This window comes from Telmatherina bonti, assembly GCF_933228915.1.
Source record: "Telmatherina bonti genome assembly, chromosome: 8".
Lineage (NCBI taxonomy): Eukaryota > Metazoa > Chordata > Actinopteri > Atheriniformes > Telmatherinidae > Telmatherina > Telmatherina bonti.
Window position 1 is genome coordinate 25,188,462 of NC_136626.1, and position 13,483 is coordinate 25,201,944.

The following is a 13,483-nucleotide window of genomic DNA, read 5'->3' on the forward strand; positions in this document are numbered from 1 at the left end:
GATGTGACAAAAATGAGTGCTTGAAATGTTCAAGTTATCTTTTCTACAAGTCTTTACTGTTTTTCTTCGTTTTTTTAATACATTTATTTTAAAGTAAGGGGAATTTATTTGAGATCCACCATTATTCAGCATCTCATAGAAAAGTGTACTGTCATAAGCGAAAGGAGAAGTAATCTGTGTTGCACTTTTTAAAACAATAAACTTTCCCTCAGTAACTGTTAACAGGATATTTCCACCTTGGTCACAATTTCCTGTATGGACTATACACTTGGCAAATTAACTCCAATTCATATGAAAGCACGCCAACACAAACTAAAAGCTCAAAACAGAAGAAAAATGTATAAATACAAAATCTAAATTCATATGAAGTGGGTCATAACTTTTACTTTCAGTATTACTGAAAATTGTCAACTTTTTCCTTAAAGAATTCCAAGGTGATTTTGAATATACACCTTGTGATTGACAAATAATATTTTAACAAAGTCAGACCAAACAGACAAATGTTAAAGTGTTGTATTTGAATCAAATGATCATTGCCGGGTGGTTTGAAGCATCATTGTGTAGCTTCCGAATAAGGACGACAAATAAAAGGTAGATATTTGAAATTAGATGAGGATTCACAGTCTTATTTTTTGTCATCAGACCAGGTGACCTCGTAGTCGCTGAAAACAGTTTTCAGCTTCTCCACAGACACAGAATGGTCTGCTTTGCCAAAGGCCTGGAAATGAGCAAGAAAACAATGACATCAGCATGTTTGGCATCATACGGAATTTAGTTTGCCATGTTTGTCCATTTATATAAACTTACAGTTGATTCTCCAAACACTCTTAGTTTCTTGTCCTTGCTGTTGTGCTCTATTTTCCCTCCTCCAAGGCATTTACACTCCATCCCCAATGCCTCCATGGCGGGATTAACTTTTTCAAATATATGATCTGTAATTTATTGAGATCAAACATTTTCAAACTGAGTAATAAGCAGCCATTTAAGATTATTCACAACAGTGTCATTATTTTATTCCTAGGCCCCTAAATGCATCACCTAGTCGCTTAAACACAACATGGCTATGACATGTGAGGCACATGCGCGGTGTATGTGAGCAGGATGCACTAAAAAGCCCAAACTGCATGTTATATCTATAGACATCATATATACATATATATGATGTCTATGGTTATAGCCAGCTGAACTGACACATTTGACAACCCTCTAGTCGTAAACTACGTCAGACTTACTGTGATACTCTGCACTTTTTGTGCCTCGCACTATTTCTTTATGCTCATCGCCATCTTTCACTTTCACTCTGACCAGAATGTATTTAAAAGTTCCCTCAGGATCAATCTCTACATCAGGGATTTTAGCCAGAGCGTCGGCCATAGCGACTGTAGCTGAGCGCAAACAGACTGAGACCGTCAACCTGTTTAACGATCTGCTGACAACAGAGAGCATGGAGCGCGCTCACAGACAACCTTATTTGGACCTCCACTTCCTGTCTTAAATGCTAGGTTCTTGCCATCAGTGTGCAGGTTAATGCTGCGCTCGCACGCTGGCGCCCTCACATGGCATGTTTGACCATTACATCAGGGTTCAATTCGCTCGAAGACCGCCTGAAGTACTGCTGGTTTTCTTAAAGACACCTGACTCAAATAATAAGTCAGTGTACAGAACGTCAGAAGGCTTTTGTATTTAATCTGAATCTCGTTGTTAGAGCAGGCACAATTTTTGCACCCGTGAGAGATGTGGGTGTTTTTAGACACCCACACTTTTCATCCTGAGAGGATCCAACATCCACATTATCCGCTTCTCTCCCCTCCCCTCCCCTCCCTTCTCCTCTCCTTTTTCACCATGTTGCTCCTTGAGGGACGGCTGACAGTGATCCGCTGATCGGCTTTTCTGTTGCAGCATGTTTTGTTTGTTTATTGTTCAACTTGTACTGGATGAACTAGCGGGTTGCTGATGGAAAAAGGTATCCCATTTCATAGTGTTTTGTTTACATTTATGTTTTATCAATTTTAATATTACCTGAGGTTTGCTGTTGACATGGCTGTGAAATCTGCTGGCCACAGACCTGGCTGCAGAAACAAATTGGGGTGGGGGTGCATTACACTTTCATACTTTTCTAACCTTCCTTTATTTTGCATTGAACGTCACTTTGTGATAGGGTGAGCAGATTTGAGTTTGTGGGGGGGAAAATACTGTTAAGAGACTACATTCAAGGCTATAAAATTATGATAAAGAGCTTGATTAAAAGATTAAATTTTTTTTAAAATATAGAAATGTCTGCCTATATACTTTGGGAAGAAAATACTGTGGTATTTAGTCCACTTTCAGAATGGTGAAAATCAATTTGACCAAATTTGTTTCTGCTAAGTTTGTCTTTTTTATAAAACAATGACAGTAAATATACATACAAAAAGAAACAGTTTTTATGCTAACCTGATGTTAGCTTTCAGTTACTTGCTTTGCACTGACTGTCCTCTGCATCATCACCAAGATCACAATGGGAATTTTTATTTGTTTTATTTTTTGTAGTTTGTTTTTGAATTTACATTTACGTTTCTACATTTTCTGCAAACGGAACACATATCTAGTAAAATGCTTGAACAGCTTCCTCCCTAAGTCATCAAAACCATTAGTCCAAAACATGAACTTCGTCTGCACTTCTACACTTTTCAGGTGTTCTTGTAAAACTATTGATGTTGAGACCTCTCAACGGGAAAGGTCTGAATGACTTTTGCATCACCCAAGGTTGCAGCGCCCATCAGAATCTATGGCTACAGTTACATGCTTATTTAAATTTGGAATAAATGACTATTTTTTTCTCTTTTTTTAATGGTACATTTTATTGAGTTTTCAGAGAGATAATTACATGATAGAACATGAATAAGTTGTTGCAAAGTGTAATAATGAAGACTATCATTTAAAAGAACAACAACAAAACAAACTGCACTTTCGGCTTTTCTTTTTGCACAAAGAGCAGCACCATGCCTCATTTCTCTTAGAAACAGCATCATGGATGCAGTTTTAGGAGGAGACACAGTGGACATGCCCCCTTCACTTTTTCAAAAGGCCTATTTGGTCCCCTGCTCTTTTTACTGTCCGAAAACAATGTTCTCTATGGTAAACAGAGACATGTCAAACACTAGGATCAATATGATTACGCATGGCTCAGAAAGAGTCACATATATGACTATTCGAAGAAGTCCTTTTAATATGGTCATTTTACATTCTGAAAGGGGATCCTAAAAGTCACCTTTTATTTTTGGTTATTAATATAAATGATACTGTAATATTATAAACTAACTGGGTAAATTTTAAAATGTTGAAATGAGATATTGCTTGACCTTTTGGAATCTCGTTTTCTACATTTGCTTTCTAAATATCCAAACACAATGATGGTGATGGGGGGTGATTTCAGTGTTGCGTTAAATGGTCTGCAAGATAAATGACCTTCACGAGCCAACCATTATATGGCCTCCAATACAGTTTATGCTTAAATAAAAAAATACCAATGTGAGTTCATACACCTGGAGCATTAAAACACCCAATAGCTATTTACGCATAGACTTCCGGTTGGTTTAGTTGTTATGATTGTAATTCTATCAGTGTTAATATTCTTACAGCTTCTTTAACAAACCACAAAGCAATCTTAATACAAATCTTTTAAAATTCTAATATTAGAAGATCATATTGGAAACTGAACAGCTCCATTTCAAATTATGATGCCGTCTCTAAAACATTCCTTAGTCCAATGCTTTTGGCATAAATCTTTCTTGGTAAACAGGTTAGTAATTGGGAATGTATCTAAATTCTTAAGCTCATATGACAAAAAAGCTGAAGAAGAAAGACACATCGCAGAAATAACATCTTTAATACAAAAAATACCTGAAAATTGAACTGAAAGTGAAGATACTTAATCAGCGTACAAGACAAATTGGATGACATGTATAGATTGAAAGCTGAAGGGGCCTTTGTGAGGAGTAGGAAAAAATATTTGGTGGAAGCAGAGCAGAATACTAATATTTTTTCCAACTTGAAAACTTTAATGCTCAACATAATACAATAAAAAAAAACTAAATATTGATGGTACATTACAGATCAACTCTCAAACATAGCTGATTATTGTAGAGCCTTTTATGCCACACTATATCAGTCTAAATATAATGAAGAATGTTCTTGTCAGTGTCGGGCATCCTTTACAGAAAAAAATGACAGAGTTTAAAGAGGCTTGTGAGAAATTTTTAATACTGCAGGAAGTTAGATTAAAGCGCTTTTGAACACCTGAAGCCTAAAAAGTCTTCAGGTATGGATGTTCCCTCTGAGTTTTATAAAAAGTTCTCCAAACAACTTGCTCCCTTCCTCTTGGGTCTTTTCTTAGAATGTATAAGCAATGAATCCCTTCTTCTTACCTAGACCCAAGGCCTTTTAACTCTAACACCAAAACCGAAGGAAGATTTGCTTCTCATTGGCCAGTTTGCTTACTTAATAATTATTATTAAAATATTTGCATTCATTTTTGCAAAAAGAATTAAAACAGTTTCAGGTCGCAGAACTGACAAGACTCAAACTGGATTCATGAGTAACATATTTCCAACAAAATCAGATTAGTACTTGATTTAATTGACTATTCAGATTTATGCTCTGATGAAAGCTTTATCCTTTTTTGTAGACTTTTATAAGGCATTTAACACAATCAAACATAATTATGAATTCCATTCCCTGGAGAAGTTCAGCTTTGGATCGTATTTTAGCAGTGCTATCAAAACAAAGCATGCAAACGGAAGCTGCTCTGTCAGGTTGAACACTGGCACTTCTCATTTCTTCCTTAGATAAATAAATCTCAGTCCATTAAAATGCATCTCAATTGCAGTCAGCCAGTTGGCTGATATGTCTTTTTTTTCTTAGATATCTTTATCAATTGAGTTGATAAACACTTTTCCTGCTGCATCAAGAATTTTAAACATAAAAACATGCCAATTGTTTGCCCTTAAATATTGTGAAATCCCTTCTATCTGTAATATACCTACAACAGACACAATTACTAGGTATTGTCATAAAAAAAAAAAAAAAAACAGTGTCCAGGTGGAATCTAAATTTTGATTTGATCATTGACAAAACCTAAAAAAAAATAATTTAACCAATCCCTACAAAGAGATTTGTCAGGTAGAATTTCTTTTCTTTCTTTTTTTTTTTTTTTTTGTCTTGTCCAACATTTAAGCAAGCAGAATGATTTTCTGGATGCTGTGATCTGCAGGGCAAATTTACTTAACAAAGGGAAGCATTATAGATATAATGTTCCCCTTTATATTCTGGATTTTTATTTTATTTTTATATTTATTTCACATAATTGTTTGTTTGAACCTCCCGTGGGCTCACCATCTGCGGGAGGAGCCGTAGGGGTCGGGTGCAATGTGAGCTGGGCGGCAGCAAGGGGCGGGGACCCTGGCGGTCCGATCCCCGGCTGCAGAAGCTGGCTCTAGGGACGTGGAACGTCACCTCTCTGGTGGGGAAGGAACCTGAGCTTGTGCGCGAGGTTGAGCGGTTCCGACTAGATATAGTCGGACTCACCTCGACGCATGGCTTGGGCTCTGGAACCAGTACCCTCGAGAGGGGCTGGACCTTCTTCCACTCTGGAGTTGCTCATGGTGAGAGGCGCCGAGCAGGTGTGGGCATTCTCATCAGCCCCCAGCTTGGTGCCTGCACGTTGGGGTTTACCCCGGTGGATGAAAGGGTAGTTTCCCTCCGCCTCCGGGTGGGGGGACGGGTCCTGACTGTTGTCTGTGCTTATGCACCGAACAGCAGTTCAGAGTACCCACCCTTTCTGGAGTCCTTGGAGGGAGTGCTGGAGGGTGCTCCTTCTGGGGACTCCATTGTTCTGCTGGGGGACTTCAATGCTCACGTGGGCAATGACAGTGAGACCTGGAGGGGAGTGATTGGGAGGCATGGTCCCCCCCCTCTGAACCCAAATGGTGTTTTGTTATTGGATTTCTGTGCTCGTCATGGATTGTCTATAACGAACACCATGTTCCAGCATAAGAGTGTCCATATGTACACCTGGCATCAGGATTCCCTGGGCCGCAGTTCAATGATCGACTTTGTAGTCATATCGTCGGACCTGCGGCCACATGCCTTGGACACTCGGGTGAAGAGGGGGGCGGAGCTGTCAACTGATCACCACCTGGTGGTGAGTTGGCTCAGATGGTGGGGGAGGAAGCCGGTCAGAGCTGGCAGGCCCAAACGTGTTGTGAGGGTCTGCTGGGAACGTCTGGCTGAGTCCCCTGTCAGAGCGAGCTTCAACTCCCACCTTCAGCAGAGCTTCGAACATGTCCCGAGTGAGGCGGGGGACATTGAGCCCGAATGGGCTGTGTTCCGTGCCTCTATTGCTGAGGCGGCCGGCCGGAGCTGTGGCTGTAAGGTAGTTGGTGCCTGTCGTGGCGGTAATCCCAGGACTCGTTGGTGGACACCAGCAGTGAGGGATGCCGTCAAGCTGAAGAAGGAGTCCTATCGGGCCTTCTTGGCCTGTGGGACTCTGGAGGCAGCTGATGGGTACCGGCGGGCTAAGCAGCCAAAAAATTCGGGCATGGGAGGAGTTCGGCGAGGCCATGGAGAAAGACTTCCGGACGGCTTCGAGGAGATTCTGGTCCACCATCCGGTGGCTCAGGAGGGGGAAGCAGTGCTCCATCAATACTGTGTACAGCGGAGGTGGGGAGCTGCTGACCTCAACTCGGGACGTTGTGGGTCGGTGGAGGGAATACATCGAAGACCTCCTCAATCCTACCAACACGTCTTCCCATGAGGGAGCAGAGCTGGTGGACTCAGGGGTGGACTCTCCTATCTCTGGGGCTGAAGTCGCTGATGTGGTCAAAAAGCTCCTTGGCGGCAAGGCCCCGGGGGTGGATGAGATCCGCCCGGAGTTCCTTAAGGCTCTGGATGCTGTGGGGCTGTCCTGGCTGACACGCCTCTGCAGCATTGCGTGGACATCGGGGGCAGTACCGCTGGATTGGCAGACTGGGGTGGTGGTCCCCCTTTTTAAGAAGGGGGACAGGAGGGTGTGTTCCAATTACAGGGGAATCACACTCCTCAGCCTCCCTGGTAAGGTCTATTCAGGGGTCCTGGAGAGGAGGGTCCGCCGGATAGTCGAATCCCGGATTGAGGAGGAGCAGTGTGGTTTTCGTCCTGGTCGCGGAACAGTGGACCAGCTCTATACCCTCTCTGGGGTCCTGGAGGGGGCATGGGAGTTTGCCCAACCAGTCTACATGTGCTTTGTGGACCTGGAGAAGGCATTCGACCGTGTCCCCCGGGGGCTCCTGTGGGGGGTACTCCGGGAGTATGGGGTACCGGACCCCCTTGTACGAGCTGTCCGGTCCCTGTACGACAGGTGTCAGAGCTTGGTCCGCATTGCCGGTAGTAAGTCGGATTTGTTTCCGGTGAGGGTTGGACTCCGCCAAGGCTGCCCTTTATCGCCGATTCTGTTCATAACTTATATGGACAGAATTTCTAGGCGCAGCTGAGGTGTTGAGGGGATCCGACTTGGTGGCCTCAGGATTGGGTCCCTGCTTTTTGCGGATGACGTGGTCCTGTTGGCTTCATCTGGTCGTGATCTCCAGCTCTCGCTTGAGCGATTCGCGGCCGAGTGTGAAGCGGCTGGGATGAGAATCAGCACCTCAAAATCTGAGACCATGGTCCTCAGCCGGAATAGGGTGGATTGCCCTCTCCGGGTCGGGGGTCAGGTCCTGCCTCAAGTGGAGGAGTTTAAATATCTCGGGGTCTTGTTCACGAGTGAGGGAAGGATGGAGCGCGAGATCGACAGATGGATCGGTGCGGCGTCTGCAGTAATGCGGACTCTGCGCCGGTCTGTCGTGGTGAAGAAGGAGCTGAGCCAGAAGGTGAAGCTCTCGATTTACCAGTCGATCTACGTTCCTACCCTCACCTATGGTCATGAGCTGTGGGTCGTGACCGAAAGAACGAGATCTCGTATACAGGCGGCTGAAATGAGTTTCCTCCGCAGGGTGCTCCCTTAGAGATAGGGTGAGGAGCTCGGTCATCCGGGAGGGGCTCAGAGTAGAGCCGCTGCTCCTTCACATCGAGCGGAACCAGTTGAGGTGGCTCGGGCATCTGGTCAGGATGCCTCCTGGACGCCTCCCTGGTGAGGTGTTCCAGGCACGTCCCTCTGGGAGGAGACCCCGGGGAAGACCCAGGACACGCTGGAGGGATTACATCTCTCGGCTGGCCTGGGAACGCCTCGGGATCCCCCCCGCAGAGTTGGCAAATATGGCTGGGGAGAGGGAAGTCTGGGCTTCCCTGCTTAGGCTGCTGCCCCCGCGACCCGACCCCGGATAAGCGGCAGAAGATGGATGGATGGATGGATGGATAATTGTTTGAATTACAAAGTTTGTATTGCTGGACCAGACCGGAGAGGATAGAAGAGGGACAGAAAGAGAACTGATAAGAAAAGAAAACAGAAAAACACCCCATAGAGAGAATGAGAGAGAGAGAAAAAGAAGGAGAAAAAGAAAGAATGAGAAAGAGAACAACCTACATACATTTGTATGTACATAAGCACACATACACACCTATATATACACACTTCCATACACCTATACACGTTGGAGTCATGTTCCCCCTGCGGAAGGATGAAGCCATCAACTATCGTAGGAGAACCTACGACTCACAAGCTAAATCAGACACACAGAAAGAAAATGAACTGCTGTTAGTAGATAAATCAGCAGACGACTCAGTGACTGTGTCACATGCAGAGTTCTGAGAACGTGTTCAGGGAAGAGTGGTCATGCCAATGTGACCCCACCCACACAAAGGCAAGAAGAAGGCCAGGAGATCCCCAAGCACAGACTCCAAGCACCCTGCTCCGGAGCCAGCCACGTATTCACCCAGGAGGTGGCAGAGGGGGGGCCCAACCAGAGCCCCCCACAGTCAGGGGGAATAGGTCCCAGCAGGCCTGGACCGGCAAAGCCTGGCCCCGCTGGGCACCAGCCACCCAGGGCAGACAGAGCGCGGGCCCTAGGGCCCCAAGAGCTTGAAGGCAACCCCCCAGCCCGCAGGCAGAGGGTCCTGCCCACACCAATGGAGAGCCAGGATACCCAGACCACCACAGAGTGGCAGCCAGGCCGCACCCCATTGCACCGGCTACGCTGAGAGGGGGCATGGTCGTTAGCACTGTAGCCTCCCAGTAAGAAGGTTGCTGGTTTGATCCACGGCTAGGGCGAGGTTTGGACAGTGGCCTTTCTGTACAGAGTTTGTATGTTCTCCCTGTTTATGCATGGGTTCTCTCAGGGTACTCTGGCTTCCTCCCACTGTCCAAACACGTGCATTTAAGATTAATTGGTTACTCTAAACTGCCCATAGGTGTGAGTGTGATTGGTCGTTTGTCTCTGTGTGGCCCTGCAATGGACTGGTGAGCTGTCCAGGGTGTACTGCTGGGATAGGGTCCAGCTTCCCCATGACCCTTCAGTGGGTTAAGCGGTTAGGATGATGAATAAACAAATTTGAGAAGTAGAATTCTGCTAACTGCTGAGGGACTTTGCCATCCTACATATGCTGCTCTTTTCCTCAATGTTAAGAAAAGAAAGTATTTTTTTTTAAAAATTCTAGCTATTTAAATTTGAATGGAAGAAAAAAAAAACCACTATATAAAAATATCCATCCATTCATCTTCTACTGCTTATCTAGGGTTGGGCGTGGGGGCAGCAGCCTAAGCAGGGTAGCCCAGACTTCCTTCTCCCCAGCCACATCTTTCAGTTGCACTTAGTCTGGTCCCTCCCCTAAACACCTGTTTGCCATGGGTGACCCTACCAGGGGCAAAAAGCCCCCAACAACATGGCTGCTAGGATCTTCAGGACACACAAACCCCTCCACCACGATAAGGTGGTGGCTCAAGGAGGAGACACATTAAATAATGCTTTCAAAATAGCTTTAATCTGGAACTTTAAACAAAACTTATTTTCCTCCAAATTAGGAGGCCTGAAGTCCTTTTGTTTTGCAACTGTAATGTGGAAAAAAATCCCCTATCTTACTTTCATAAACAGATGCTTCTCTCTTGGTCGCTGATCTGCATACACAATTTACACAAATTTACATACATATCGAACAACAAAGACATCACATATAAAAACATCCTATCTGGTTTACTTACAATATTGTCTTGGTTCATCAGCTGTTTAACCCAGATGGGTCATTAATGACTTATCAAGAGTTTATCTTAAAGTTTAGTATCATCATCCTTCTTAATGAGTTTAACAAAGTTAAAAACGCAATCCCAGATGGGATAATAATGGTATTTTAAGGTACAATGGGACAGCAACCAACATTACTACCTACTGATCCAAATCTGAAATTGGCCAAATTTGTTACTCTTCACGCAATCTGACTAGCTGTTCCTGCTGTCACTCCACCTTCACTGAGCACCTGTAAGATAATCTGTGGTCAGAAGTCTTTTTTTAACATGCTGCTGTTCTTTGGAAGTTTGCTCTGCCTGACTCACGTCAGCGATAAATATTATAATGTCTGAAGTTTCATTGACCTCAATGCTTGAATTGATGTGCATGTGCGTGTGTTTAGTAATTAAGTGCAGCCAGGATGTCTAAAAAAGACAAAAGACAAAAAAAGGTAGACATAAGATACTTCTTTAAAAGTCAAAGTGTAAGTTACTTAAAGAAATGTTGGGGTCTTTGCTCTGTGGTGGCTGCCAATCGTCCAGGTCTTGGGATCCTCCTGGCCTCCCTCTGACCTTTGTGTAGCAAGGTCACACTGACACAAAAACAATTCTTTGAACACTCTGCACTTTGTATAATTCTGCATGGTGACAGAGTCACTGTGTTGTCCTGTAGATTTATAACAGCACGTAGTTTTCTTTGTGTGTATTTCTGGTTTTAGTTGAACTACATGGATTATGTTTAGCTTGTTCATTTCTGGTGCTTTTGACAGTTGTTGACCATGTCCTCCTGCAGGGACAGGCAAAGGTAAAAAAAAAAAATAACGTGATTAAAAGTAGTTTTTGACGTCTTTGCTTTATAATCCCCTGAATCACTTTCCCATCTAGCCACAGTTAAATGAAGCTGAAGTGTGTAAAAGTAGCAGCAAATCTTTTGTCAAGTGCATCAACCAGCCAGGCACATTAATGTTTTGATTCTGTGTTAGACTGGCGACTCACACCCTGTGCTATTATTTGTTTTCATAAACTGCAGTTAAAGCCAGAGTGCTTCTAAACATACTTGTTTTATCTTTATCATACATAAATGTATATTTGTGATCTTACACTTGAAATAAAAGTGATGTAAAGTACCTTCCCAGAAATGTGGGATAAAGTCACATTTGATTAAATGATTATTTTCAGAACAGAAGCTGAAGTTTTTCCTTGCCATTTGCTCGGACAGAGTTAATCAGAGAGCTGAGGTTGTTTTGGGAGGGAAGTGCTGCAGATTAGAAGTGGGTGCTGTTCAGTTCTTTTGGCCAAGAAGGAAGGATGTAGACTGTCATTTTGACAAAAGGCAGGCGTCTCCAGTCTTGCAGGGTTGTACACTGTTCTGTTTCATGGCTCTCATTTTGCCAGATAGATTGTTTATACTGTTTATGTTGTGTAAACAAACCAGCAAAACTTTAAAATCCTGTTATCTGGTGCGCTGATATGTTGCTCAAATACACTATCACAAGATCACATGATTTCAAAGATTTGCTAGTTTGCAAGATGGTTTGTTTATACAGCATAACCAAACAGACAAGAGCACTTTATTTCTGAAAACCTAATCATATTTAACAAAAATAATGCAAATTTTCTTTTTAAAACCATTGATATTTTATTCAAACACAGATATTAACAAGTTCTTCATTCAGCCGTCTCATGTTGCATGTGAGGACTTTGTAGACCACTTCAGAAGTAAGATCAATGCAACTAGATTAAATCTTTCATCTCAACAAAATGGTGATTGTAACAGATCTGAAGATTTGTTTTTACCCAAGAAAACACTGGAAAATTTTGTCCTCGTTCATTCAAAGAGACTTGGTTGAGTTTTTTCCCAGCTAAACCCAACAACCTGCCTTTCAGACATGTTTCCCATATCGCTTTAAAAACATTTTATTATTTCTTAGGGCCTGAGCTTTTAAACATAGTGAACTACTCTCTTCAGAAGGTGTTTTTCCTTCTGACTTCAAAACAGCAGTGGTGAGGACCCTTCTGAAGAAGAGTGGTTTAGATCCAAACATGACTGATAGTTACCAACCTGTATCCAACTTACTGTTTTTAAGCAAAATAAAAGAAAAAGTTGTTTTTATTTACTTACATGAGTTTTTGATCCAACACAGCATCTTAGAAAAATATCAATCTGTTTTTTTGGACAAGCCATAGTACTGAGACAGCCCTTAACACAAACTCTCTATTGTGTTTTTTTACTGGATCGTAGTGCTACATTCGATACAGTTGATGACCAGATTCTGTTGAACAGACCTAAATTTGGTGGGTCTCTTACTGCTCTTAAATGGTTTTATTCTTATTTTATAAATTGACCATTTTTTCTAAGTATAAAATAACAGCAATAAATTAAAATGTGGGTTTCCCCAAGGATCAATCTTTTGCCCAGTATTTTTTAATCACTACATTAGGTGATGTCATCAGGAGAAACAGCCTTGATTTCCACAGCTATGCTGACGATACACAGCTTTACATTGCCATGTCTCATGATGACTTACAGTCAGAAATGTCCGTTTAAACTGTATTTCAGAAATAAAGTTATGGATGCAGAGAACTTTTTACAGCTTAACCAGGACAAAATTGAAGTTGTAGTTATCGCTTCTAAAGACAAGATATAAATCATTTTGTCAAATTTACAACATTTGAATCCTTCCTAGTGGATGTCAAATCTGGGTGTTCTTTTAGACTCTGATCTGGATTTGATTCCACATATCAAAAATGTAACAAAGACAGAATTTTTAAAAAAAAAACTACTTCATAGTCTGGCCATTTCTTGCACGGAGGTACTGCTGCATGCTTTTATTTCTAATAGATGAGATTACTGTAATGCCCCACTCTCTGGTCTCCCCAAAAAGTCTATTTCAAGCTTACAATTACTTTAGAATTCATTGTCATGTGTTCTGATGAGGACCAGAAGGCGGGAACACATTACAACAGTTCTGAAATCACTGCATATGGCTCCCTGTGCCTTTCAGGATTGATTTTAAGGTTCTTATAGTGGTTTATAAATGTTTTAATAGTCTTGGGCCTCACTATGAACATGATATGATAATCTCACTTTGCATAAAAAAAAGACCATGCAAATCTTGATTTTATTTGATTTATATACACTGCTCAAAAAATAAATAAAGGGAACACTTAAACAACACAATGTAACTCCAAGTCAACCACACTTTTGTGAAATCGAACTGTTCACTTAGGAAGCAAAACTGATTGACAATCAGTTTCACATGCTGTTGTGCGAATGGAATAAGCAACAGGTGGAAATTATAGGCAATTGGCAAG

At 42.5% G+C, this 13,483-nt stretch overlaps 1 protein-coding gene across 1 annotated transcript; it reads right to left on the reverse strand.

The window, feature by feature from the left end:
- Positions 1-498: 498 nt before the first annotated feature.
- On the reverse strand, positions 499-1,476 carry LOC306759058 (14 kDa phosphohistidine phosphatase). The gene is made up of 3 exons (XM_079244546.1): positions 1,233-1,476; positions 808-932; positions 499-718 (listed from the first exon to the last, which is right to left on the reverse strand). The coding sequence occupies exons 1-3, from the start codon at positions 1,444-1,446 to the stop codon at positions 626-628; spliced, it is 432 nt and encodes a 143-aa protein (XP_079100672.1). The 5' UTR covers positions 1,447-1,476; the 3' UTR covers positions 499-625.
- Positions 1,477-13,483: the final 12,007 nt, after the last annotated feature.

Excerpts from the sequence above, each read along its gene's own strand:
- LOC306759058 (XM_079244546.1), bottom strand. The coding sequence starts at position 1,446 with ATGCTCTCTGTTGTCAGCAGATCGTTAAACAGGTTGACGGTCTCAGTC. Across the intron at positions 933-1,232 it reads AAAAAGTGCAGAGTATCACA|ATCATATATTTGAAAAAGTT; the intron begins GTAAGTCTGACG and ends AATAAATTACAG. Across the intron at positions 719-807 it reads GAGTGTTTGGAGAATCAACT|GCCTTTGGCAAAGCAGACCA; the intron begins GTAAGTTTATAT and ends GCTCATTTCCAG.